We start from the raw sequence: 27,849 nt of genomic DNA on the forward strand, positions 1-27,849 counted from the left end.
AACTCTGCTGCCCTTCCCTGCATCTCCTTGAGCACGCTGTCAGCTTCCAAAGTTAACAAATAAGAGAAACACCGGTTTGCTAAGCTTCAAAGCAACAGGTTCTCCTCCCACAAAACCCGCGTGCTAAAGAGCTGTTTCTGGCTTTCTCGCTGTTTTTAAGAGAAGTCATGGTTTTCCTTCTGACTCTCCTGAATTCTGCCCAGTCCTGCCACCACTCTGTTTTGTTTTCTCTTTGAATGCAAATAAAAAAAAGGTGTCGGCTGAGGTGGGATTTGGTGTCTCACGGGACGGGGGGACGGGACAGGGGATGACAGTCAGCCTAGAGAAAAGCATTCGAAAGTACACCTTTCAATTTACAGCACGTTTTACCTGAATTCAGCGCTGGCTCAGAAAGCCTCTGAGAGCAGATGTGAATCCTCACGTGGCTCCGCGTAACCTCAGGCCACTTTGGTACTGTTTTCCCTCCAGGTTCATTCAGTTGACCATGATAAGCGTGTTTGCTTGTTTTTGGAAAAGAAGCTCTTTTTCTTTGCCGGACAGGTTTTTCTCAACCTTCACAGCTCTAATTCTAATCTAACAACTTGAACATTTTCACTTAAAGCTTTGGGCAGAACATTCTGGCTTCATCAATTAATTTTTACAGCGTAGTTATCCCAGCTATACCAACTTTTCTCTCTTCATTTTTTTTCCCTCCAATTAGAATACTTGTAAATTGAAAATGAATTTGTGCTGACAGCATTAGAAATTATGTTACAAGAAAATTGGAGTGATCTTGATGGTCGTATGCACTTAGGTTGGTTCTTTTTCCCCCATGCTTACCCTGTAGTAAAAATATACTGTACACCATACCTTACCGTATGGAAATTTTAATGTTTGTAGAAGATATATGTGCTCAGTGAGCCACAGTCCTATATAGTCTTGTTAGCCTTAGCTAAAATTTTTGCTGTTAGATTTTAGTCAGTGCCTGACAGTGTATAATACTCTGTTCTACTCACTGAATTTGTACAAAAATTGGGTCATCTATATTGCAAACAAAACCACAGTGATACCTGGGCTAAAAAGCCACTTAAGAGTATGACAAAAAACTGCTTAAGCCTAGGTAGTCTTCCAAAACGGAGGTTCACCAGTAAGGGTAAACTCTTACGCACAGTTAGCCACTGGGAGTGCTTTGGACTGAGAACAGAGCACAGCATCTGCACCTATTAACCAATCGGCGCAGTGAGGACCAATTGACTTTGGTGAAGATAATTGCTCCAGAGGAAAAAGTCAAAGAGGAGGAAGGCCAAAGTGGCTTAGCATAGTCTGAAACCTTGAGAACATGCCGTTTCTGGTTCATGTTGAGGTATTCAAGCTACCTGTAGAGAAGGAGTATTTGGTGCATCTCAGACACATCAGGATTCAGGCAGAAATCTCACGGACCTGGGCTGAGTATGCCTTGGACATTTTCATGGCTTTCCCTCGCCAAGCCTGGAGGTGGGGAGCGGAGCGGCGGCTTGAGGTGAAACACGGTGAAAAATGTACGTAAGTTGTTTTTGGCTCTGGTTTGGGTTTCCTCTGTTTTGGGGATGCTTCAGAGACTGTCTCCTACCTGTCCTGTCCCTCCCTGTGTGGAGAGGGGCACGGTTCCTCTTCCCTCTCCCAGTCCTGGTCGGCCATCAGGAGTTACTTGTTACTGGTGGGGTAACACGGCACTGGGGGGAACTGCTAGGGGAGGAATCTGCCCTGAAAAAGATTTTTAGGAACGGGCTGGACAAACACCCTTCAGAAACAATTTAAATGTTGTTGGCTCTGACTTGGGGCAAGGGAGTGGGCTGCATGACTTCTCACCCTGTCTTCTGCGGACACCCGGGCATGTCCTGCGGCACTTTGCCACCGGAGTGCCTCCATGTCCTTTTTTGGACAGGTCTGGAGATGGAGGAGTAATTTTATCACTGGTTTTATTACTTTCCTTGAAGATCTCTGAAGGCCTCATGCTGAGATTTAATGAGAGACCTGTGAAACTACAAGCTTGGCTTTGGACATCTCTTTAAAGACGCTCCTATCTATGCATTTCAATTAGATGTGAAGAGGTTTACGGTAGCCGTCTTCGCGTCTGGTGTTTGCAAGCGATAGCATCAGGGGTAGCAGAGGTGTAAAATCGGTGTTTGCCAGGTATTCCTCTCTGCAGTGTACAAACAACCTCTTTCACACATCTCCCGTTTCCAGGTGCTCCACAAGCCAGTAGACTGCTGCTGCCAAAAGTGGTTTGCAATTCCTCTGTAACTCTGAACTAATTTGCTAATGCCCTCAGAAGTTTAAAAGCCACTGCAGCCGCCTGTTGAACAGCCAGGAGAGAGGGTGACTGTTATTTAAATGACGACCGGCACAGAAAAAATATACAGTGAAGTATATTTAAGGAATGATTTTTGGCTGGAAACATAGCCCCAAGCCTGAGTCTAAAGAAAAGAGGGGGAAAAAAAATCTTTCGCTTAGCCTCACATTCATTTGGCCGTCTTCAAGGTGTCCGCCTGGTTTCTGCCAAGGCTGAAGTTGTTGTTACAGCTTCCCAGCTGCTACCGCAGCAAATGTGGTTTGTTCAAGCAAAGAGCCCGTGCATTCCTGGACACTGCTTCCTTTCCTTCTGGTCGGAGAAGGGACTTATCCAGGGGAAAGCAAACGTTGCCAGCTGCGCTGCCGACTTGTTTTGCTCGTCAGCGCGTAACATTTTGCTTCAGGGCAAAATATCTGGTTATATTATTTTCTGCTAGGGAGGAAGCTTCAGAAGTACCTCTTTGCTTGAAAATTAATATCCACTCGGCAGCATTTGTGGATTTTGCACAGGGCATTGGGGGGGGGTCACTGGGGTTGGATGCTGAAGAGAAGTGTCATGCAAGGAAGCATACCCTGGGTTTGTGACCACAGCTGTGCTGATCGCCGCTCCCAGCGGTCCAAACCCCGTGGCTCCTGCAATCTCCCTTTGCCCTCCAGATACTGTCATTGAGACAAACACCGTGCCAACTGCTGAAAACTTTTCAAGTACTCTTACTTTCCGGACGAGCTGTAAAAAGGAGTCCGGTTGCAATACATTCACTTTGCACCACAAAGCAACAGTCCGTATATTCACGAGACCACCCGACACACCAGCCAGCTTCCCGCAACTGGGTTTTCGCAGGCAACGTATAGTCGGAATACTCTCAGCAAAACCTACAGAATTGGCTTACGTATCCCCACTGGGGTTCAACTGCATGATAAAACCTTACAGTAATGAGCCTGTCGCTCTTAAGGGTGGAGGGGGTGGAGGAGGAAAGAGATGCTGCTTTATCTGTATTACTCCACATCACAGATGCTGACAGAATTATTGATTTAGAACTCACAGCTCCAAAAAGACTCAGTAATGTAATCTTTTTAAGTTGTTTTTTTTTTTTTTTCCTTCCCTCAGATGTGATGTTTTCAATAGACCCCTTAGATACGGGCTCTTTGGGGACATTGTTTAACTTGCCGCTGCTAAACTGCAGCCCCAGCCTTTGGTCTGCTCCATACAACTCTCCCGGTCTACTGTCTCTTGGAAAAGCCCGTAGCTGCAAGGTCTATTGCTTTACAGGTACTCTAGGAAGGTTGAGGGATTAAGTTATACATTATGTAAAACTACCCACTAATCCTCTTAGTGTGCATTACCAGTGAATGGCCTGAAATAGGCTCTCACTAAAAGAGCCCTAACATTCACTTTCTTGATGACATTTTACTATTTGAGGTTTGTGTCATGGATTTTGGTGCTGAAATATTCAGTACACCATCTTCTGTCTGCTGCTAGATCCACTCACACGTGTTAGTAGAGTGCTAACAAAATTACAGTTGGTAAAGCAGATTACATGTTTAACTAGTAGCGAGACATGTATAAAATAGAATTATATATTTTCTAGAGTGACAAGAGTCACTGGGATTTTTCTGTTCTTTTTTTTTTTCTTTTTTTTGTTTTTATAAGAAAAAGAAACAGCTATAAAACCATGATTAAAAATGTTACAAGGGATGATTTACATTTTAAAATAATGATATTTTTAGGAAAAAAAAGTGATTTATAATGTAAAAGCGTTTGGAAAGCATTTGGTTGCTGTGTACTGCCTTCTTTCCCAGTACAGTTTGCTATCTGTTATACAGTCTTGCATAAATGTTTAGATTAGGGGAGAAAAGAAAAATTAAATGTGATGGCTAAGACCTATAAGAGCTGACTCACTGACTTGAGTTATTGCTGTGCAGAAAGTTTGTAAAGCCTTTACATCCAGCGAACATTTAGTGCTACTTCAGCCTTGACAGTTGACCTTTCAATCTGATTGGGTTTAGCCACAATAATTGCAGCATCTGCAGTACAGACGATGCAGACGGCTGCTTAGGAACCCAATTTCTCTCATTAGATCTTACTCCATGCGTCTAAAATTCAACCCCTCTTTGCATGTGTGTGCAAATTCTCTCGTAATACCTGTTACAGGAGCTGAGCACGGTACAATCCCCCGGCTCTTTTTTAAAATTTATTTTTAATTTCTCCCATCATTTTGAATATTCCTGGATTTAGCTTAGAGGGGGGAGGGAAAACCTCCAAACCTCTTCCTCTCCCCAGATATTTAGTCAGTACTGGTTTCTTTTTTTTTTTTTTTTTCCTCAGTAAGACCTAGTGTAAAAAAGCAACAAACAAACAAGTTAGACTGTTGTAATTTGGTCAACCACTCGGGTGCTATCCATATCCACCATTTCAACACATTCTATTTCCTCACGGTTTTCAGGATTCTTCTTCTCTTTCCTCTTCTTCTTGGACGGTGGCAGGAAAGTCAGTATCACAGGTAAAATGGCAAAGCAGTGAAAGAAGGTGACTAATGCTATTAAAAACAAGCACCTGAACAGTGTACGGGTCAGATTTGAAGGCACAGCTGCAAGAGGAATCAGACCAACAATATAGCAGAGGTAGCTCTGCAAAATAGCTACCCCATGCACTTCCAGGGCATTTTTCACCCATTTAGTTCTTGTGAACTCTTTGCCCAGGACAAAGGTTGATAACAGTGGAGCACAGTTATCAATTGTATAATTAATTCCGTAAATTAAGCACAACACAGAAATACAATCTAGTTCCACTTTCCACAAGGTCATAAAACCTATAACTCCGAACTCAACCGAGGCAACAGTTAGAGTGAGCCAGACATTGATCAGAGAGTCTGCCACCAGGAATGCAGAGAAGAAGAGCAGAAATAAAGCACTAATGCAGGAGTTTTGTAAGGGCGCTCCCACTGAAGAGGCATAACGATCCATGTACACAAACGATGGATTGAAAACGATGAATTTCACCTTGGAGGTGAGAGAGAGCTTCCTCAGGGTCTCCAGGAGGTCATAAAGTTCTTCCCTCTTGGTTTCCATTGTCTTGGCCACCAAGAACATCCTGGAGGCCACGACATCGACTTCGTTGTTGTATTTCTTGGAAAAGATGATATCCTCTGAAAAATGGGCAAACTGAGGGGTCTTCAGGAAGGAGTTCCTCAACATATCAGTGAAGTTCTTCTTGGGCAATCCGGTAGATATGTTGAGTTTCCTAAGGTAATTTAAGTAGCTTTCAAACCAAGATATCCTCACAAAGCCCTTGGTATACTCTAGCACGTCCTCCTGGACACTGGTGTTCCAGTACTCGATTGACTCGTAGATGTAGAACCCAATCACCGGGCTGTAGTTACTGAAATACTTCTGCTGGGCAGTCGTATACTCAATGGTCCGTGTCGCGGTCGCTACGATGTTGCTCAGGTCTGACCCTTCACTGACCTGCAGGTAGCCCATTAAGGCAAAGGAAATATAAACAAGGTAAAAGAGAACTACAAAAGGCTTGACGTAAGTGTTTGTTATCCAGTCACAATAATAGCGTTTCAGGAACCACACCAAAAGATGACTCTCGTAAGTGTTCGCCTCCTCCGAATCCGCTGTGTCCTCGCTGAATTTGGCTGTCAGAAGAAACCTATACCATGCAGGCTTCTCTTGCAATACCTCTGGCTTTGGTACCTTTCTGCAGAAGATACTATGCTGGTAGTTGTTTTCTATGTAGCCAGTAAACACCAGGCTGGAACCATAAAAGGAGAGTACATAGAGGTAGTTGAAGAAAATTGCAATACAGGAATTGCAGCAGAAAATCCTGGCTGCTTCAATGTTAGTGAAGGGACTGGCACCTATTCCAAAAGTGACCAGGTACATGGCAGTGGTGAGAGAAAACGAGAGCATGGAGTCTGCAAATACGGCTGCAGTCCTCTCTTTAACGTGTTGGTCTTCTCTAGTTTTTCTCCAGGAGGACAACATTTCAAAAGTCCCATATAACCCATGACCTACAATAGAGAACAAAGCGAGTGTTTAAAGTACTCGAATCAACACCTGGAAAAACGTAACGTGGGCATGCTAAAAGCCTCAAAGGAGACACAGCTGGCCGTTACCAATGCTTGACATAAACGTCCTGCAGAAGAGAGAAATGATTATGGACGTCTAAGTCACAGGAGCGCGTTCGCTACCTGACTAGCAAATCTTACTGCCAGAGCTTGAGGAGAGTTCTGCATCGCTGGCGCAGGGTTGATGGGTTAAAGAAAAAGGATTTTTTTTTTTCCTGGTTGGCTGTTTCGTTTCATTATTTCGGAGTGCCTGTGATGGAAGATGCTTTGAAATTAGTTTTTCCTCGTGATGGGATCTGACCTGTGGTGAAAACAAAGAAATACGACCTTGAAGTGCCTATGTTGGAAGCAGAGCATTAGTTGGCTGCTTTGTAGAAAATCTGTAAAAAATGAAACTTTCATATAAGCTGAAAATTGTCAGTCACTGATTTCTCCACTTCCCGTACAAATTTTCCGTCAGGAAAAAGAAATCCTAGAAGCGGAACAAACAAAAAAAGCACAAATAAATTTTAGAGATGCAGAATGTGAGAACAGATATGGAACTGCTTAAGGCATTAGTCTTCTTACTTTAATATATCTAAGGGCTTGTAAAACCAAATACAGCTCTATTTTTCTTGGCAGTTCCCATGTTTTGTATTTAATTAACTCTTAAAATGGATATAGCATTCATGAAAGGAGATGAAGACCTGAGGACCTAAAATCCTGTGTTTAAACCCCAAGTGCAGGTAAAGCAGGAAAAGTACACGGTTTTATCTTAATCTCCTGCTTGGTCATCTTCCTCTTACGGTTTCTATTTTGTGCTTGATAACCAAGGCACATTTGGAGGACACAGACCTCTGCTCTCTCATAGTGGACCTGAACCGGCACCAGCTATCAGGTGAGAGTGGTTGAGATAAAAGTAGGCTGATGTTTTACACAGAGATGAACGGAAAAACAGTCTTTGCACACACCTAGAACATAAGACTGTAATATTTTCTCACAATAATTCAAATCATGTTCATCTTTACTTAACAGACCCCTTCCATCTAATCCCACCCTCTTTGCTGCCTTTTAATTACTCCTCCTCCTTATTCTTTTGCCGTTATTGCTGTCCCCGGTCTACCTCTCTGGTCTGCCCTTGCATTATCTCCAGAAATTCCCAAAAGCCAGTCCATGGTGTTTTGCTGTTACCCATTCCCTGATAACATTAGATAAAACGATCAGTGCTGAATTAGTTGCTGACGACACTGAAGTGCAATCACTCGACTTTTGAAGCTGATGCTCCAGTCAGGCAGGTCAAGGTAATTCACAGATCTCTGTTAGAATTTCGGGCTGTCTGCAGAGTACCAAAATTGCTGCATCGGCTCTGACCTCTCCGCCCATAGATGATTATCGCTTTTGCCACAAGGGCTATGAATATCAGCCAAGAAACCCCCAAACAAATGAGGTATTCTGAACGACCAGAAAAATATATTGGGGGGCTGGAACTAGGTGATCTCTAAGGTCCCTTCCAACCCAAACCATTCTATGATTCTATGATCCTGTTTATTCTTAAATGCTGCCTGTGGGCTAAAAATTCATTAACTTGACAAAATAACCCTGTTGTGGTCAGTGCCTTTTACCGTAGGGGCAGCCGTAGCTGATTCACTCCACCCTTCCTGCAAGGAATAGCCTGTCTGTTTTAACAGATGTCACAGCTGGTCACTCTTAATGCTGAAAAGAATAAGTATGGGGTATTTTATAAAGAATTCAAAATACAGAGCTCATAAGATGAGATAATAGGACAGCTGGTGTATCTCCTGGTGTATTTAGAGTAACCAAGACCACGCTCTCACGTATATCAGGCATCTTACCTATGTTGTTATTTGGAGTCACAGCATGGACCACGAATGTCCAATTTGTAGCAATATTACAGTCCTGGTTTTGGTATGGCATTTGGCATTCATCTTAATTTTCCCAAACAATGTTTTACAGCTGCTTTCAGAGGCCAGGTCAAGACTGTCAATTTGATAACTAGCACCATGCCCCCTCTTAAAGCTAATGGGGAATACTGGAACTCCCCAGACGTAAAATCAAGCAAAAAGCACAATCAGTGACTGGCACCCCGTTGCTAATTATCCTTCAAATAGTTATGTTCTAGGCTCAGTAGGGAAAGCTATTAAGCTTGCTTTCAGTGTGTTCTTTGTAAAGACAGACTGACCTTTATTTAAATGTAACTGATCACTTGCCAAAGCAGGGAGTGAGAGGTTTAATCCATTTATGGCTCCCATAAGTCCTGCGGACAGGCTCGTCTGAGAATTTCACATGGCATCATATGCATTAGCTTCGAGTGAGCAAAACAGAATAAAATGAGGTCATTGAATATTACAAATTACTTCCATCGTGAGCTTTAGCTATAGCATGTTTTTGTAAAAAAACATTTCAGCGGTAATAGGCTCTTGCCTAAAAATACTCAAATAGCTGCATTAATTTGGAAAGCCTTTGACTTTGCAATGAAGAAAAAAGAACTTAGAGCTAATTAAATATGATGCTGAGCATGACTTTTTAACAGGTATAAGATTTTGGATAACGTCTGATAACATGACTCCTGGTACCACATATTTTCTTTAAGTAGGAAACGTAAAACCACAATTTGCTCTTACATAGTCTTTGAGACTACCCTAAAATGGAATCTGATTTAGACAACTGCTCAAGTAAATGCACAAAGAGGCGTCACTGCATGTGCTCCACAAAGCCAACAGAAAAACATTTAGATACTCTTCTATTTTAGGATAGGTTCTTTTTGTTGTTTGCTACACAATCTGCATGCTAGGAATTGGTGTTTTCCTTCAATTGTACAGTTCGTGATTCCTCTGTCCATTTGTATAATAGCTACAAAATTCTCATTTACCTTTAGGAAGACAAGCCTAAATGACAAACTTGCACACTTTTTGCATCAGTGGCACTATTGACCTGATCCAGTATCTTCTGAGAAAAAGATTAAGCCCAAACTCGTGCACAAATTAGGCATGGCAGTCCAAAGATTAGACTTATTTAGCTACAATGGGATTTAGCTAACCTAATTGACACCTCTCAATACTGACTACAAGCACAACTTGGGGTGACAATCATCTCCAACGTTGTCTAACTCACTGATGCTCACATAAGTCTAACCCACAGAGATTAGGGCAGATAGCTCCATGGAAGCATTTTGCGATAATTTCTTTCACTTTTCTGTCATTTCAGAGTTTCCGCTTTTTGCATCCCTAACTGATTTGCACTGATTACCTCTCTTCCCCTCACTGGTGCTACGTCTACCCTACATAATATTAACGAGAAGGTAAATTTTTCCTTGCAAATAAATTCCGTAATTGCTTTAACCGATTCTCCCTTTGTAATAGAGATTTAGCCACAAATCTGTAATGATTTAGAGCAATTTGTTCATTATTCACAGTCATTCAGTAAATAATAAATATGAACTCAAACAGCTAATGGGCTACTGGAGATCTTTTCCTGTTGACATTTGCTATTATGATTCACTGGTCATGCCCTACAGTCTGGCTGTATAACCATGAGCTAAGAAGAGGGAGTACAATGAAAGATGGGATTTTTTTAAGGAAAAGAGGTTCTGCAAGGGCAAAGGAAAATGTTAGGGGAACAGAAGAAAGGCACCGGACAAAATGGGGACAAAACACTTTTTTTCCTTATTCTCTTTTTCTACTACTTTGCATTGTAGGAGATACTCCTACCACATGTCTTGGATGACTGAGGACAGAAATGCAGGCTTTTGTAGCCAAAAAAAAATGAAGACGACAGTTATTTCTGAGGACCTTAATTTTTTTACCGGCTGAGGTGGGCTATCTTTAATTTTAGAAGCTAATAACAATACCAGCAATAAAACCAGTAAATTATGCCTAGCTTAAATACAGCGCTTTTATGAGTAGCCTGAAAAATGCTATAAAAAGTTTCATTTGCCTCCGTCAGGATCAAGTCTTGCAATTACACATGCTCTGCAAAACCAATGCAGAGCATGCATGAGAGGAAAAAAAAACCCCACTTGCAGGAAGTTGTGAAAACTAAGGCAAAATTTTCTGTTGCTTACAAATATCAAATTATTTACCTCATTTTAAACACTACTTATGTGCGGGCACTTCAGCTGTTCTTTTTAGTACCATTTTAAAATCTCAAAAAAGAAATGCATCTTTTCCCCTGCTCCGTGGTTGTTCAAGCAAGAGGCCTTTACTGACGGGCATCGGCAGCCTAGGCTTAAAGTTGGCTCCACTCCTGTTTGGGAAACGGAAGAAAATGCTCCTGCCTGGCAAAAAGCAGAGGGGGATGAAGGGATTTAAAGCAGCCCCGGAGCCTGTGGGAGGGCAGCGAAGTGACCTCCCGGTCACCGGGGTCGCGGACCAGCTCTCTATTCACTTGGCTTAATTGCGTCCCTAAACCAAAGGCTGCTGCCTGCTTTTATTGTTTAAAGATTAAGGGATATGTTCAATTTTACACTAAAATCACGTGACCACATCTTACTGCACTGAGGTTTGGGAGAAAGTAAGGGGAATGACAGCAGACAAGGTTTTGGTTCCTCTCCTTGCAGTTTTACGCATCTATGAAAGTAGAGAATAACAGTACACTGTGGGTCTTGGTTTTTTTGTTCTTACTGTTTTGACGGTTGTATGTCTCTGTGTGTGTTTGATGCTTGAGTAAAATCTCTCTGAATAAACTGCCACTTACAGGTTGTGAAGTTCCAGCCTTCTGTTTGGAAGGTCGCATTTTAGGGGTAATTAGTTTTATTCATCCCATTTTAACGCAGTGGCGCACAAAACTCTAATAATGATTGATCTCCACCTCAGCGAGGCTGAATGCTGCACCAGTACGTATGTTGCCCATTAACTGCCAGAATTAAGACTAATAAAGCACCAAACTGACTTCCTAAAAGGGCAGACGTCTCTAGCAGCAAAGCTGGGTTAAGGGGAGTTTCTCCCCTCTAAGGCACTGGTTCCCCTCCCCTACCAAAGTTTGCTGCTCCCTCATTGCTACAAATTCACCTGTTTCTCATCTAAATTGGGCTAAAGGAATAGGCAGGATTAGAAACATCAGCAACAGTTGGTTTTTTTGGGTTTTTTTTTTGAGGGTTACTTTTTAATCTGAAATCTTTTCCTGACACTGATGGCACAAAAGACTGGCTGAAATTGGGAATGAGTCATGGTAGGATGTATGGGAGCCTTGTAAACTGGGTGGGCAAAAACTTGAAGTGGAAGCATGTTCTGATGGAGTTATGGAGGTTGAGTCTGCATTTTGATTTACGGTTTTTGCTTGTATTGTAATGGCTGCATCCTTGTAACACTATCGGTTCAGCTGGACGAATGCTGTCTCTCTTAGGTTGATTTAAGCCTGAAATCATCCCACTGAATAGAAGCACTTGTCTGCAAAAGGAATTTAGTGTGCTGTAAAAAAGTGTGTGAATTTACAGAGGGCTAGCTATGTTGCACCAGCTTGCTTTGTGGAAATCTGTGAAGGACAGCTTGTTTCACATTCAAAGTGCAGTGAAATACCATCCGCACAAACAAACACTGGACAAATTAACATGAAATAGCTAGGATGCTATAAACCCATATCCCACCTTTCTGCCAATGCAGGCAGGGTCTCAAGAACTGCACTTGGGCAAAATTAGTACATGGGAGATCAGAATCACACTGCAGGAATTGCTCTTTCCAAAATGATACCTGTAATAACATATGATATAATGAAGGTACAATGAATTTTCCTAGCTGACAGTATTAAAAATAACAACGTACACTGCTCAGCTCTGGGATTGCTTTCCACAGTAATGTCAACAAAGAGGCTGAGATAATTTCCCCCTGCTGACTTATTTTTTCCAGCTAGATCAGTGAGCTCATCAGCTCCCATCTTCTGAAAAGCCAAGTGAAACTGCTAATCCGGACTCCCTTTGCCACAGGAGTTGCAGTCAACCAGTTGTTGACTAAATACGCGACCTGTCTCACGCGGCCTCCCCCAGCAGGCACGATTTTAACCCGCAACATATAGTAGGTTCAAAGCATTACTGAATAGGCAGGCAGAGGAAGGGAATTTGCAGCCAGCTGAAGCAAACATCTGGCTTCATACCTTGTTCTCACTAAAATAAGAAAATACTACAGCTAACCGAGATCCTTCAGCATGCAGACAGAATTAGCACGAAGCCTAATTTATACGACAGTTTTCACTGAGTTTATAGCAATTTAGTGGCATGGGTTGAGCCGACCAGTTAAGTAAGTCATCATTAGCACGCTGTTGCAACAAACCGTAGGTTACTTTCACCACCGTCCACCTTTGTGGTCCATCAACGGTGCTGCAACTCTACAGTTTGGCTGCACGCGTCAGACCTCAAAGAGGGTGGGTAGCGTTGGACGTCCCACCCTGCGCAGACTTGCCCGTCCCAAACATTTCTGCCGAGCAAAGAAAATGCACTGCAAATCGTACTCGCTTTTCCTGCACTTGCCTGAATATTTCTGGGAGCCCAGTTCATAGCGTAGAGCAAAATCCTATAGGATGCTAACATCCTATAAGGTACTCATCTGATCAACTGTGTGTCCAGGCAGCAGTGTTCGTCTCAGGAGAATTGTGGCAAGGGGACCGAGGGCTGTGGACAGTTGCGTAGTCTTAAACACATCCTCATTTGCAAAGTGAGCCAAGTCCCAGCCACCCAAGCACAGCCTGACTTCGTTTCATAGCTCCAAGCCCAGGTTCGAAGGCCAAGTAAGCCTGAGTGCTGCATGCAGGTGTGATACATGGATTAAGGACACACAAAGAGCAATACGGGGTGGGGTGCCCTGGTATAAGCATAGGCTGTACATATTGCATTGGTTGCTTTACCTCCTGTTACACAGACCCTAAATATCTGTAGTGTAACTGAATTACAGGTATGACAACATACCTCAAAAATATGATGACAGTGCTGCTGGGTAGGTTCAAGTATTTGCACTTGTTTTAAAGACTACTAAATTTTACACCTATTATTACTAAGATATACTATGCCTGCAGATGTTAACGTCCAACTTGGGGTCTTCCCAAAAGAGAAGCATACTGAAATTAGATATGTCAGTCTGTTAGGCATCTAGGCATGATACCAGCAGCTCAATCTCTGGGATTGCTTTACATTTGAGTATTAGCCATTCACCCTCAACTGTCAGGCTGATCTCTCCAACAGCACCGGTCATCCCAGTCTGAAAGCCCCAGGCACGGCCGTGTATTCCTCGACTTACTGCCGGGATCAAAACCACGAGCGTCTTGGCACATTCCCACCAGATAAAAATCTGCCTCAGTCTCCGGAGAGAGTGAGCTGTGTTTTGGGCGGTATCTACTTGGCAACAAAACAAGAGAAACCCAAATGTTTAATAATACGCTCCCAGGATCTGCTGCGTTTCACAGCTGTGGGCGGCTGTGCCCACCGCTGAAGAGAAAGCGTCCCCACACAACACGCCGTATTGGTTGGTGCCTGCAGAGGAGAAACCTTCAACTGGGGCTCAGAGCTTCATGCTATGAGACCACGACGTTATTTTTAGCCGTAGATCCTGTGGAAAGGCTCTCTGCGCTCAAACTGCCTAATGCGCAGGCAGGAAAACAGGGTGCGCATCTGGAAATCCAGCACGAGGTTTATGCCTCATTTAGGTCTCGCGTAGCGCGGCCAAGCACAGCTTAAAAAAGGGGCTACGTTCCTCCTAAGACTCATACGGATCTGCTCTACCGGAGTCGTTTTGATCCCAGTCTTCTGGCAATTAATGTCTGCCATAATATCCTGCATTTTCTACGTTTCTAAACTTAACTTTTGGAAGCGCGGCATAGGATTAGCTCTCTGTTCCCCTGTGCAACGCTCTGTTTTGGTCAGGTGTGGCCCTTTCTGAGTTATACTAAAAAGTACACATTTGCACAAAGAATGCACTGACAAAAAGAAATCACCCTCACGCTCTCGCTCTCACCCTAAATGGTCGGGACACAGTCAGCAATGCTTGGGATACGTGATGCACCCCAATTATAAACTCCCCAGTAATATCTTCTATCGTGGCAAACAAGCAACAACGCGCTGATGTTTTAGAAAACAGTACACATCACAAGCTGATTTTAAGAGCGTGATCTACATACTATTACTGAAACGAAAATCATTCTACATATAAATCCCTAGCTCTGACGAAATACATACACATGCACAAGACACATGTAGACATTCCTGTCATTTTTCTACCTATGTAAGGGGAAAAGAAAGAAAGAGAAGGAGAAGTATTTTAAATAAGTAGAATTAAACAATGCCTCAGTATTCATAGTCCTAGTCTTCACTACTGTCCTTAATCAGCAATGGCAGAAACATGGTTTGCCACTTTTTATTTTTGGAGTATGTGTATTTTAAAGCTATTCATTATAAAAAACCATCTTCTCACTTAATATTGCATTTTTAAATTATTTTTTTTTAAACCATACCAAATTCAATACAAACTAATAACCTGTTATTATAATGATTATATGCGTAATTTAGCACGTGTGTGATTAATCTTGAATAGTCCCATTGATTTCAATAGAGTGAAAATTACTGATTTAGGCTTTGGGAAAATGTTGGGTTCTGCTTGGATCACCCTTTTGTAGCACTGAACCAATGTAATATTTGAGATTTTGTTGTTACAGCGATAGCAAGAATGTCAAATAAGCACATTTTAAAAACAGAAGTACATTTGAGAGAAAACTTGAGTGGCTCTTTTATTTTGAGAAAGACAGATAAGCAAAGCAAGTTATAGTTCAAAATCTACTTTTATATATAAAGTGAATATTTAATCCCACTTAAGGATCGTTAAAGGCTTGTTTTGGCGTTTAAATAGCAGGCTGTCAACTCTGTTCAAACGTGTGACTTGCTTTCCTCTGTTCTCATGAAAGACCTGGCAAAAGTTAAAAGTCATATTTCGTTCAGCGCAACAGAAGGAGCTTAGCGTTAGTGAAATCTGGGTTTAGCTGCTGGAATATTTATGATTGCGTGGCGCGCTCATCTACCAACTACCCTGACCTCGTGCAGACCTGAACTGAAAGCATTTGAGCCAAACCTGCGCCATACGTGCAAGCCTGTGGTTTTGGGGCAAATGGGAGGGGAGCACCTAATTCCCACTGGCCTTCAAAGGGTCTCCCTGCCCGGGAGACCCCCAATAACGCCTCTTTGCCATATATTAACTCGGAAACAGCAGAAAAAAATCCCCCGGCTGGTATTTGAAGAGACGGGGAGAAAGGCTTAGTTTTGTGGTGTGGAGGATGAGGAGGGCTGCTCGCCACCGCTGGGTATGGACCCCGGGGATGCGCGGGGGGACCCAGGACCACCCTCTGCACCAGGGAGCCACGCAGGATGGGATGCCGGGATAGTAAAGGAATGACAGATGTGGCCGGCAAGACGAATTTCCCCCATGATGTACGTACCTCAAGCCTCACTAGCCACGGAGGTGGTTAGAGGTAGAGTTATATGTTAAGTACTACCGGGCTCGTCTCACGCATGGCACACTTAGATTCGTATCAGCAGGCAAGATTGCAAACTGACTTTCCCCACGAAGGGAGTTTTTGACAGTTTTTATGCATGCTGTGTAAAAAAAATTACTTAAAGGCAAATGAAAGCCACCTGCAACCATCTGTGCAAGGTTAATGTTTACCATGTTACAGAATAGCCAAGTGACATATAGTACATGATAGTTCCTGAAGACAGAATAAGGCACAGTCAGTACATCTGGGGCAAAGTCATGTTTTAAATCTGTTTTAAATTTCTAAGCTCACAAGCTAAATTATCAATTGCTTCTAGGAGTGTTTTCCTACTGGAATATGGATTAGTTTACCACACTTCACGTTCCCCTTTTCTAGTGAGAAAGCTGCAACCAAAACAACTGACATACCCTTAAATTCTCCTTTTTAAGAGATGTTTGTCATTACTCTTACTCATAATATATAGATGAACCATATGTGAAACACAACGTTCAAAAAGTTGCAAACTTCCGTTAAAGCATAAAAGACCTATTATTTTTACTGAAAAAAAATATTAAAAAAAAAGAAATCATTGCAAGTTTGGCAGCAGTCAGCTTGGGCTTTCCACCAAGCAACCAGACTTAACTTATTCCAATTTAACTTAATGCATCTCTGCCAGTGTCCTCTGCCAGGACGCAGAGGTCTCACGACCCGAAAATGGCAGGCCCCCTCCCTGGCACATGGGCTTCTCAGCTATTGCCTGTTTGGGGGGATGCCACCATTTATTAGATGCACAAAACGTGCACCATCTCTCTCACAGAATGACCTAAAATGGAAAGTCACATCAGTGTCTGCTGACGTTCCCCAGGTCTTCATTGACCATCTGAGTGCCGTACGCAAAGTATACCACAAACATATATATATATTTCCTACATGTGTATATAGAGATAGTAAAAGGTTTCTTTTCTCTAACCTGTGAACTTCCAATATATTTTCATACATATGGAAGGTTTCTCTTGAGGGACTTCACTACTTGAAGAAAATCAGGATGTCAGAGCCAAACTCTCAGTAACTTTGTTTGGGACTTCTCTTGACAAGCCCTTGCATTAAACCATCACACGCACTGACTCCTCTGCAGTTAAAAGAATGCAGGCAGTAAAAGTATAACACCTTTCTGCTAGTGTTTGCATAAATAAATGCTCCTTAAATGCACTGCATCACCTGTAACACACTTTTCGTACGAAGTAAGTGCATATTGGAGGACCACCGGTCAAGAGACAATGCCTGATCTCACTCAATGATTGTACAGTACTTGCTTACAATATTAAACTGTTCCCTGGACTGACTTCCTACAGCTACAGCTCCTCTTTTCCAAAGAGCATTATATTTACTGAGTCATCGACACTCTTCGGAAGCCAAGAAGCACGTATGCATGCAAGGATTTCACCGGGGGGGTGGCGGCGGTGAGGGGGGAACATGGACGCATGTTGGCCGTGTTGCCATCGCACATGGCCGGCTGGATGCTCTACTTGCTGCTTTTGCGCTGCAGGGTAAGGGGCTGGTACAAGAATCTAAAATACTCTGCCACCATTTGTATTTTAAGCCTATTTCCTTCCCATGCATTAGTGGCTTCTTGGTGTTTGGGTTCCTCAAGGGGCTTGGGACATCCTCCTTCAGGAGGAGAACTGGAGAGAGAGGGAGAAATGGTTAATCACCTCGCCTTTGGGTGGAAACCCACTGATTTTGGTGAGCTGACTTGTTGGTACATTGAGTGAGGAAGGGTGGCCTGGGGGCCTACTTCTGCTCTTCCCCACGAGGAACAGAAATGCTGAGTGATGCCTGAGGGACTGCAGAAGATGCAGGGCTGCTTAGGGAGCTCAGGAGGAGACTGAGGGACTGGGGAGAGAAAAAGGAGAGGAAATAGGAATGACTAGGAAAATGACATGCCTGGGATTCTGCTCAGGGTAAATAAAACCAGATTAATTTTATTTATTTCTTAGAAGGGGGAACAAATGGAACAGAACACAAAATGTTTGAGGAGTATAACTGAGCTGTGCGGGGTTGAACTGGGAAAGACGAGCAGATGGAGTGACAAAAAACCAAGTGTACTTCCAGGGCACTCTTGGAGTCCTCTGGCAGCGTGAAAAAAGCAAAAGATGAATGGTGGAAATCACTGGGAAATTTGAAGCAGCCGAGCTATGACGGCAGGGTATGGCAGAGACCTGTTTGGGAGCCAAGGAAGTTATTCAAGAATATGGGGAAAAGGGTAGGAGCAATGGGCCCAGCTGTGGCCGAGGAGAGGGGAAGATGGGAAAGAAGAGAAATTAAAAAAACACCAACAACAAAATGGCAGAGGGGACACACTGGTGGGAGTGGGGAAAACAGGAGAAAAGATGATGGAAGCTTAGGGAGACCTAAAGATGCAGAGAGCTATGCAGGCATCGGGAAGGAGATGCCGTGTCCTGGAGCAGGGAGGCAGGTGAGACCTGGTGGAAGAGGCTGCCAGGGATTGAAAATGGGATGGATGAGATGGGAGAAAGGGGCAGGGAGAGAAGCCAGCGGAGGGAGGACACGCTTCTTCCCAGCACAAAGAGAAGGCAGAGGGGAAGCCAGGCAGGGAGAGCGAGAAAACTCAGCTCGGGGAATAAAAACAAGAGGGACTCAGTAAGCTTCACATTTTTATTAACTGACAACAGGAAAATTGGTGGAAAAGTACTATACGAAGTTAAACATTGGTGTGTGTGTGTTACCTTTGTGTGTGGACTGAAGGGCACCGGGGAGACCTGCGCGGGGGCTGGTTCTCTCTCTTTGAAACTCTCTATATGTAACCAATGTTGACACTTCAGTTTTATTGAATATAGCAAACACTTGGGTGCTTGATAGGGAGGATAATGAATGCTTTTAGGGCGTACAAATTTGGCATATGTTGCAATTCCCTGCCAGCATGTTCTTCCAGAAAACTGAAGAAGAAGATGGGCCAGGCACCTTATGGGCACCAAGGTGCAGCTCCAGCGAGCCACTTGTGCTGGTATGTGCTGGGCCCAGCACCCTCTCAGGGTTTTTGCGCTGGTTTTTACCTGCCCTGCTTGGTTTAGCTACCTGCTGCCTTTGTGGTCCCTAACCTTCAGCAATCCTCTCGCTTGCCCTCCTCTGCTTTTTCACTCCCATCACCAAATGCGCTGACCTCCCCTCTTCTGCTGTCTCCTAGTGTTTTCCTTCTGACTTTCTTTCCCAGCTGACTCCGACCTCTGATCCCATCTTTGCTGCTCCCAGTTGTTGCACCCCCCATACAGATACCTCAGCCCACTCCTCCAACTAGCACGGCTCTCCCCGTGGCGAGCCACGTGCCAGATGCGCATCCAAAAAATTTGTGTTTCCGAATTGTGAGGTGCTCCTACGAGCCCTGGTACCTCCGCATACCTCCCAAAGCGTTCCACACCTCTCTCCCGCTCCTGTGCCCCCTCCTGCAGCCCCGTGCTGTCTCCTTCTCCCCCCAACTTTCCCCCCACCCACGACCGAAGCTCAGGAGGACCCTGCCTGGGTCGTCCCAGACACTTCCACCCGCTCCATCCCAGTCCTCCCTCCCTGGACCTGCTCTGTTGACCGTTTTCCCCTCCTCTCCTCCCAAAAAGGGCGTACGGACAGGGCGGGACGTGATGGGAGGACCGAGGGAAGCGGTAAGAAGAGGATTTTGCATTCGTCCCTGTTTTGCTGAGTTTCACCCCCGTTTTGCTGAGTTTCACCCAAGGCTGGCTATCGTTTCCATTTACAGCACGCTGCAAGCTCAAGCCGCTCTCGTAACCGCTAACTGGTTTTCCCCTGCCAGCATCAGCGGCTAAATATAAGCCGGTGGAGCCAGCCCTGCATCCCTGCCCGTATCTGGCAGCGCCTGGCATTCCACCGCGATTTCACAGAGCCGATGCTTTTCACGAACTTGGCAGCTGAAGAGAGCTGCCTCTCCCCGAATAAGCTGTAGGAGTTTCTGAAGGAACAGGAAACAGATTGCTAGTTTTCTCTTCAGTGCAAAGGGCAACGCTGCAATTTTCTTTTGAGTCCCCAAGTTAAATGCTGCGCTCCACCTCTGGGAAGTAAAAAAAGTCACGCCAAAAACCTGTCTGACAGTTTGTTTGGTAACACTGTGGGGTGTTTTTGAGGAAACTGGTTATTTTTTAAGGATTGGCAGTTATTAAACACCATTTAATGTGTAAGGGAAACTTATGATGAATACGTTAGCATCTGTGCCAGACCAAACATCTGTAGTTTTTAACGGGGCAGGCAAAAGGAAATCAGAATTTTCATTCTGCTTTTCAGCTGACACTATAAATCAGCTATTTTAAATTCAACCAAAGTGAAGAACTTAATTTTTTGGTTCTTAGGGTCAAAAATGGATAGCAAAGTATTCCACATGAACTAGACATGAGTAATCTTGTCCTTAAATTACTTGTTTACACACTGATAAATGCGGATGACAGTTTTAAAAAAAAACGCAGAGGCATATGCTAAGTCAAAATATACCCAGACAAATGGTGGGAGCCTGCCAAGTGTCACAAGTTTTAGGCTTCACTTTCACGTTAGAAGTACCCGTATAAATCCAGAGCTGAAGAAGACAAGTTCCCTGCTTGACTTGACAAGATACCCGTAGAGAAGAGCTGCTGCAGCCAGCCTGCCCTCCTCTGCTTGCTCGCCCCGGCTTCAGTTTTGGCCATTCAATTAGCAACCAGCAAGGGCTAAAAGGAAACGTGCCACTACATAAAAATTGTCATGGTAGTGACATAGGCTACATACAGTCATCAATGCCTGAGTTACTCTGACTTAATGAGTTACCTTTCGTGAACCGAGTTACAGTAACCTGCCATAATTAAAGTAAAATAAATCAGAATAAGCTACCATGAAGGTGATTAAACCCAACGCACAAAGTGTTTCAATCAGTATGTCATATTTAACAGGTGGGGTAGGCAAAAGATGTTCCTGTCTACACTTACACAGTTCGAGCTTAGGAGTGCAACTTGGTAAGCCATGGTAATTCAGTAACTTCAAATTGTCCTACTGATGCAAAAGCTAAGGATTCAACACTTGCAGAGGCTGGTACCCTTCACGATGGCTTGTTTGCTCTTGGAAACGGCTGACGCAGAAGGGATGCCACAGAAAACAGGATGAATGAAATTGAGCATTACAGAGCACATTGAATGGAGTATTTTGCAGACATACTGCCTAAATTATTAGAATGGCCTTGTGGCTGGACAAACTACTTGAACTATTCAGAGAGTAATTCTTGAAAATATGAAAAAGTCGGTAATTGCAAAATGTTGCCGACCAACTCTAGTCAATGCATCTTGGAAAGGCAGTGATGGTCTCAAGATGAACTTAATGAAGAGGAGAAATGGTATCAGATAAACAAGCTACAATTCAGCAAGGATAAGGGCAAACTTCTGCACGCTGGTTGGAATAACTGATTGTGCAAACAGGGTAGAAAGTGGCATGAAGGATCCGTGAATTACCACGTGCCACCAACCAAATGCCAACCATTTTGTACTGCTGAGAAAAAAACGAATGTCATATGGGGATGTATGAACAGGATTGCCATATGCAAGATGTGTGAAATCATCCTCCTACTCGACTTGCTGCTGAAAGCCTCAGCCTGAATCCTGCGCCCAGATTTAGGCACCGCACTCCACAAAGATGTGGAGTGGCCAAAAGCAAGAAGATTGCTGGAACTCTGGTAGGCAGAGTCTGAGGAAACCTGGGATGAAAGGGAAGAGGACCGGGCAAGTAAAAGTGGTCCCAAGTATGCAAAGAAAAAGAAAATAAACAGTTTTCCAGATGCAGTAGATAAAAAAGGACAGCTGAGTTGCAAAAGGGGAATTGAGGTTAGACATGATGCAACTGCCGTAGCGGTAGTGCAGTGAGACAGAGGGGGAAACGGCCCAAGGAGGAGACAAAGTGCAGGGCGAGAAGTATCTGTCAGGAAAGACGTCATTTTGTCCTGTGGCAGAGGGCAAATGATGTCTGGAGAGTGTGTCTCCCCCCGCCCCAGCCGGCTCCATGATGCTGATGAAAAATTAAAAATCCTCACCTCCTATAAACTGGGGAAACTTCATTAATGATTTATAGCAATAAAGGGGCCTTGCCTGAAATGCGTCCAGTGTAATCATTTTTTCTATCTAATTTTTGCTTTTAGCCATGAGATTATGAGTAATAGCTACGGGGCTACAACGTTAGCCAGAAATCCTTTAGCTTTCTAAAGGTCAGTTAATCTGTGATCTAATCTGATGGTCACTGAAATTAAGTGGAAGCAGTTCAGCGGGCTATAACAGAGGGTAGTTTGTGTCTCTAGCCTTCAGTTACTTGGGTTAAGCCATCCTTTATAAGCAAAACAACATATAGGCATGAAATAAATTTTGAAACGCATGCTGAATCCTGTTGTACTGCAGAGAAAAAAAGGACACCCTGCCTTTCTAGCTATCTGCTGGTTTAAAACAGTTCTCATTAAAAACTCCAGAATGTCTTTAGTGCCTTCTGTTCACCTGTTGATATTCCTGTCCCTCAGGAGATTTTATGCGGGTGGGGAAGCAAGCAAGATTCACACAAACTTGGCTGCTCTGTCTTGACTTGTTCACAGTGAGAGCTGAGCTGCATATTTGAAACTTACTCCTTTTAAGAGTGGAATACTTCAGCTAAGCAAGACCAAAAAAAAAACCCCACTAAAAAAAAAAAAAGGAAGAGAAAAGCAGAGTTGGCTATACAGCTCAGCAGTTAAAGGAGCACTAAAATAGAAGTGTGAAACTTTTCATAGTTATCTGTAAGTCTTAGAGGATTTCAAGTCTCAGCATAGTCACTATTAGCGAATTAAAGATCTGAAAGGTTGTCTCAGCGAGCAGATGCTTTGATCCCTAAACAGAGCTAGTATTTCCTATTTTTGAGTCGCTTTCCCCAGGTACTTTCATTTCATACGGCTGCACTTCAGACTGCTTTTCTACTACTCTTGCAACACATCTGGAAATCCCCTCCTATGTAATATTATATGCAATGTACACTACTTAATTTGAGGAACTGAATTTTATAATACATGCACAGGCATAAAAACCCACAAAAGAAAGCAAAGAGTCGGGTCAGAAAGCTAGCTGCCTTTTGACTCTGACGTTCTCACGCTGCATTTCCTCTAGATTATGATATAGTTTAATTTTCATGGATGTCATCTGAAAATGAGAGCCGATATAATGTAGCTGAATCTTCTTTGTCACTGAATATATTCTGAACATTAACTGGTTGTGCGATGCACTGAAGCATAGTCTTTAATTAAAGTGCAACAATACCACAGCTACAGTACGGGCACAGCATAGGAACCTGGCGCTGGATATAAAGATAGCTGTGCCGAAACGTTTCCTGTCACTACACGATGTGAGTAAGTCAGCGGAGACACTCTTACACTTGAAACCTGAAGTATTACTGAGCACTGATTTTCAGCTGGGGAAGCTGCGATCCAATCAATGCATGTATTATTCTCCACAAATGAATAATGGTGTGAATGAGGACATATTAAACACCTACAGCGCACAAAGCTTTTCACACCGGTTAGGAACCAAACACAAACAAAGAGGCTGCGAACTCTTCAGAGCTCTCGTTTTGTCTCCTGTGAAGTCCTCCTGCCTGTTTGGATAACAGTGCGCGGCATCCCCACAAACACCCTGATGCCAACAGGAGAGGGCACCGATTTCGGGTCGGGAGCAAGCTAACCGCCCTTCTCTCCTCCTTTTTTCCTACCCTCGAGGAAAACCAAACCAAACCAAACCAAACCACCCCGTACCCCACAGCGAGCGTAGGTGGTGCGAAATCCGGGGAGATGAAGACGCCTCTGCCCGCACCAGAGCCAGGGATGCGCTGGCACACACCGGACGGGTCCGTCCCTGACCGGGGGAGGCAAAACCCTCCACCCCAGGGCTGCACAACCCTCCCTACGCTCGCTCAGCCGACAGAGGGAGCTTCAGGAGAAACAAAACCCAAAACCGACCACGGCCCTTATCCCACGGACAGGCGCCTGCCAAGCCGGGACAGCGTGGCTCCGCTCTCCAAAGGAGCCAGCGCTCTCTAAGCACCCAACGCGTGCGGTCTCTTTTGTTTGCCGGCACAGCTGACGCTGCTGTTGCAGCACGGGGAACCTCTGCGAAGGTTTCCCTCCAACACCAGCCACCAAAACCAGAACCAAACATCCAGAAAAGCAGCAGCTGGGCTCCCCCTCTGCTCGAGGCATGGCATTCACGCATCCTTGTTCCTCGGTACCGCACAGGCATCGCATCCTACGGCAGGGTGCTACGCCAGACCGGAGCCCCAGGCGTGATTTTAATGTCCCGGCGCGGTACAAACAGTTTAGGAAAAGATTGGGCAGCATTGCAGAGGAGGAGGCACCAGGAGCCATGCAGCGCGGCTTCTCTGCTTGCTGGGAAATGCGTCAGGGAGGCACAAACACACAAAAGAGAGAGGAGACAGGAGATAGTTACCTAACATGACGAAGGGGATTCCCAGGAAGGTGGAATTGTATTTCCCACCAGTGAGATTGATGATCCCAGCTGCAGTCAGGGTGGCAAGGGTCACGGTCAGCAATCCCAGCAGGCCAAGCCAGGGTTTGCTGCGGACACAATCCTGCATGGAGCAGCAAAGAATGGCCAAGGTGACCACAAGGACCAAGCTTGTGATCAGGTAGCGTTCTGACACCCTGCTCGTCTTCTGGAAATCCTCCTTCAGCGAAGAAGAAGTGAAAGGATACATTTTGACTTTCCTGTTGGATTTCTGGAAAAGTTCAACAGTGTCACAAAAAATGGATTCCCACTTCTCTGCCACCATGTCATTCAACGAGTTGATTGCCTGCAAGTAGTAGGTGAGCTGAATGGCTTCTGCAGACTTCACCCGGTCTTTGCTGTGCACAGTAACCCCACCAAGCTGATGCCCGTTATATACTTCCCTGCCATCCTTTAAGTGAGTAATCGGATAAGTGATTGCAAAATTAGTTCGATTAGAAGAACGAGCAGCCTTTAATTCCTCCAGTACATGCACTATGTCGTCCACTATGCATGTCTTGTCATTGTTCAGGATACATATATGGGCAAACGTGTAATTGAAACCAGGTCTTTGAACTTGGATCCTGGTCACAGCAGAGTGCAACTACAAGGGAAAGAGAAATCACACACGTTACTCATCAATTCATCTCGCACAGTAGCAGCCAGAACAACAGTGTCTCCTCACCTCTGTCCCTTTCCTATTCGATCTAAGCAACAACAACAAAAGTTCTGGTGACTGCAGTATTAATAGCACGCTCATTGCAAAAAAAAAAAAAAGGAAACATGCATTAAAATAGCAGTATTATTCCCCTACGTCCTTTGCTGGTCACTCGGGTGTGCTGTGACTTGCATCTGTGCCATGGGAATCTGCCACTTGGCGTCTCTAAATAAGCAAACTCAAAAGTTCCGCGCCTCCACTTTCACGCGATCTGGGTGAACGTAAAAGCGAGAGCTACAGCCCGACCGTGTCCGGGGACGCCGTCGTGCTCGGGATTGCCAAATTCCTCTCTCAACAGATAAACTTCAGGTGCAGAAGGCAGAAGAGGACCGTGACCAGGGGTGCTGCCTGCACGGGATGTGCCGCCCGCCCAGCAGCTGGCAGTGGCAGGGGACTGGGACTCACTGGGAGTAACGGGCAGGTCACAGCTGCATGTCCTAAGTGTGGAGATTGTCCATGTAGCAGGAATAAAATGGCTGGCATCAATGAATTTGCCCTCTTTTCCCCTCCATCTTTCCCCCATCAAATCCTCAGCAAATGCGAGAGCGGGAAGCAATGGCAGAGACTGACACTGGTTTTCTCTTCCTCTCTCTGAGAGGTTCTGTTAATTGGGGTAGGCCCCCTAATTTTAGGGCCTGCAGGTTATTACCGCTTATTTTTTTGTCTAGCAGCTCTTAGTGCAGCCTCCTTTGTAAGTTGTTTTGCATCCTTCTGAAATTTGCCATGTCAGAGCTCTAACCCAAAGTGCATTCCCTCATTTTTGAGCATCAGAAGGGCAGAAAAATTACCCTCGTCTTGAAAAGATATAGAAAACCCTTGCAACTTTTTCTGAATTCCGCACAGTCCGGTCGCTTGGGCAGCCACGTCTGCTGTCATGAGGGGAGCAAATTACTGGGTCGGCTCCGAGGAACTGCATGGATTTATCCTTCAGTCCCTTTTACACCAAGGGAAACGGTCGTAGGAGCATTGCAAAGGTGTAGTAACAAAAGCAGGGCTGATAAAAGAGAAGGAGAAGCCGTCCTTCACCTGCAAAGCAGGGACACCACAGCTCTTCCAGGGAGCTGAAGAGCCAAATTAAGAACGACTCTAATTTCTTTTCCTTAAACAGGGAAAAGTTATTTTCTGCCTTCAGATTTTGAGCAAGACACCGAGAACTGGCTACAGGGACATGATTCCTTTTATTTCTACTTGCACATGCTGTTTTTTGCTGTAATCCAAAGAGGGAAGGAGGCTCTTATGCCCAGTAAAGAGGCTGGGATTAGGTGATATTTAATGGAACTGGGTCCTTGCTGAAGACAAACACTGATTAAAAAAAATAGAAGATAGGGTACACGGGAGCAGTACAGCTTATATACTCATCTGGTGAGAGTGGACAAAATGTCTAGTAATCATGGCTAAAATCCTGCGTCTGTTGAAATTAAATAGTCCTAGTGATTTTTGTGTGGTATTTCAGACCTATTTGCAGAAAAAAACCCATTAATATGATACTATGAATCTGATTGTTTTGTGATTACATTGCATAATCTGTGATGGGTATAAATTTAGTTATGCTGCATCCATTCCTCAGGATGATGACATCATACAGGCAAAGATTACAAAATTCCTATATTCTCATCTTGTTTCTCTAGAAGCTTGGGGGTGTATTTTTCCACATTTGAGTAGTTTTTATTTTTGACAGAACAACAGTTCAATATTGACATTAGAAAGATAGGTTTGAGAAATGAACTGAACCAACAAATGTTTTCACAGTACTGCGAGAACACAATACCTGGCCATGGTGAGAAGCAAAATTCCCCATCGTGGTGGGAGAACAAATAACTGTCTGTGCAACAGATTAGGGGCTTTTGCACAACTTTCTGCTGAAATGAAACAAAAGATTTGCAGGCACGTGCCAAAGAAATGAGCCTGTATGAGTAATTCTTCCCGTCTTTCCAGTTTGCATCTGCAAAGCTCCACTTTGCAAGAGCTTTTTTGGGGTACAAATTCAAATGTATGTCATTACAGTTCGGGGAAAATGCCCTGATTTACTGAATCAAAGACAGATACCTGATTTTAAATTTTTTACAGTGGCAGCTATGTATGGTTTTCATTGACAATGGTGGTAAAATCAGATGTCATGTAACGCAGAACAGCTGAGGACAACTGGGAGGACTAGAAGGAATTTCCTGCCTATATTAGACTCATAATACAACTCCTTCAGAGAGGATCCATCGAGTGACACGATGCAGAAGAAACTAAACTGTCATGCAACTTTTATCACACAATGTGCGTTGCTATTTACCTACCCTGCCTCACTGCTGCATTTGCTTCCTTCTCCCTCTGAACCACTTTCTTTTAATATTTAGGTTATAAAATAACCTCATCTGTTGCAGCCATTACTTCATCTCTAGCAAAAAGGCTAGAAGCTAAATGTCATACCTAAAATACTCATTTCTTCTTGGAAACGATCATTTCAGGCTCAGGAGCCTGTTCTGCGGCGGTGGCCCCGGTGCTTCTTGCGAGGTCGTGCCAGGCTGGACTGGGTACGGCGTGGGGGGAACCTGTCCATTGCACCTCCTGGCGATGGGGCTTTGGGGACCGGAGGGGAGCGGGCAGCCAGCTCCATGTCCTGGCACATGCCGGCAGCCGAGCAGCCCCCCTGGAGCCTGCTGGAAACTCGTGCGGTTTAGAGGAGCTACAAGATATACACCAAGCTTTGCCAGCGGCTGCAACGTTCGGTCTCAAATTGGAGGCAAACAGCCAAAGAGGAGGAAAAACC

At 44.3% G+C, this 27,849-nt stretch overlaps 1 protein-coding gene across 1 annotated transcript in view; it reads right to left on the bottom strand.

Moving 5' to 3' along the window:
- Positions 1-4,031: 4,031 nt before the first annotated feature.
- The window catches only part of PTCHD1 (patched domain containing 1), a 33,264-nt gene continuing 9,446 nt past the window's right edge, over positions 4,032-27,849 (bottom strand). Inside the window, exons 2-3 of the mRNA XM_049835010.1 lie at positions 24,317-24,977; positions 4,032-6,326 (exon numbers count right to left, since the gene is read on the bottom strand). Of these exons, the coding sequence (XP_049690967.1) occupies positions 4,672-6,326; positions 24,317-24,977 (2,316 nt within the window). The 3' untranslated portion in view covers positions 4,032-4,671. The remainder of the gene's footprint in view (positions 6,327-24,316; positions 24,978-27,849) is intronic.

The sequence above is a fragment of the Accipiter gentilis genome, chromosome 32 (genome assembly GCF_929443795.1).
Source record: "Accipiter gentilis chromosome 32, bAccGen1.1, whole genome shotgun sequence".
Taxonomy (NCBI): Eukaryota; Metazoa; Chordata; class Aves; order Accipitriformes; family Accipitridae; genus Astur; species Astur gentilis.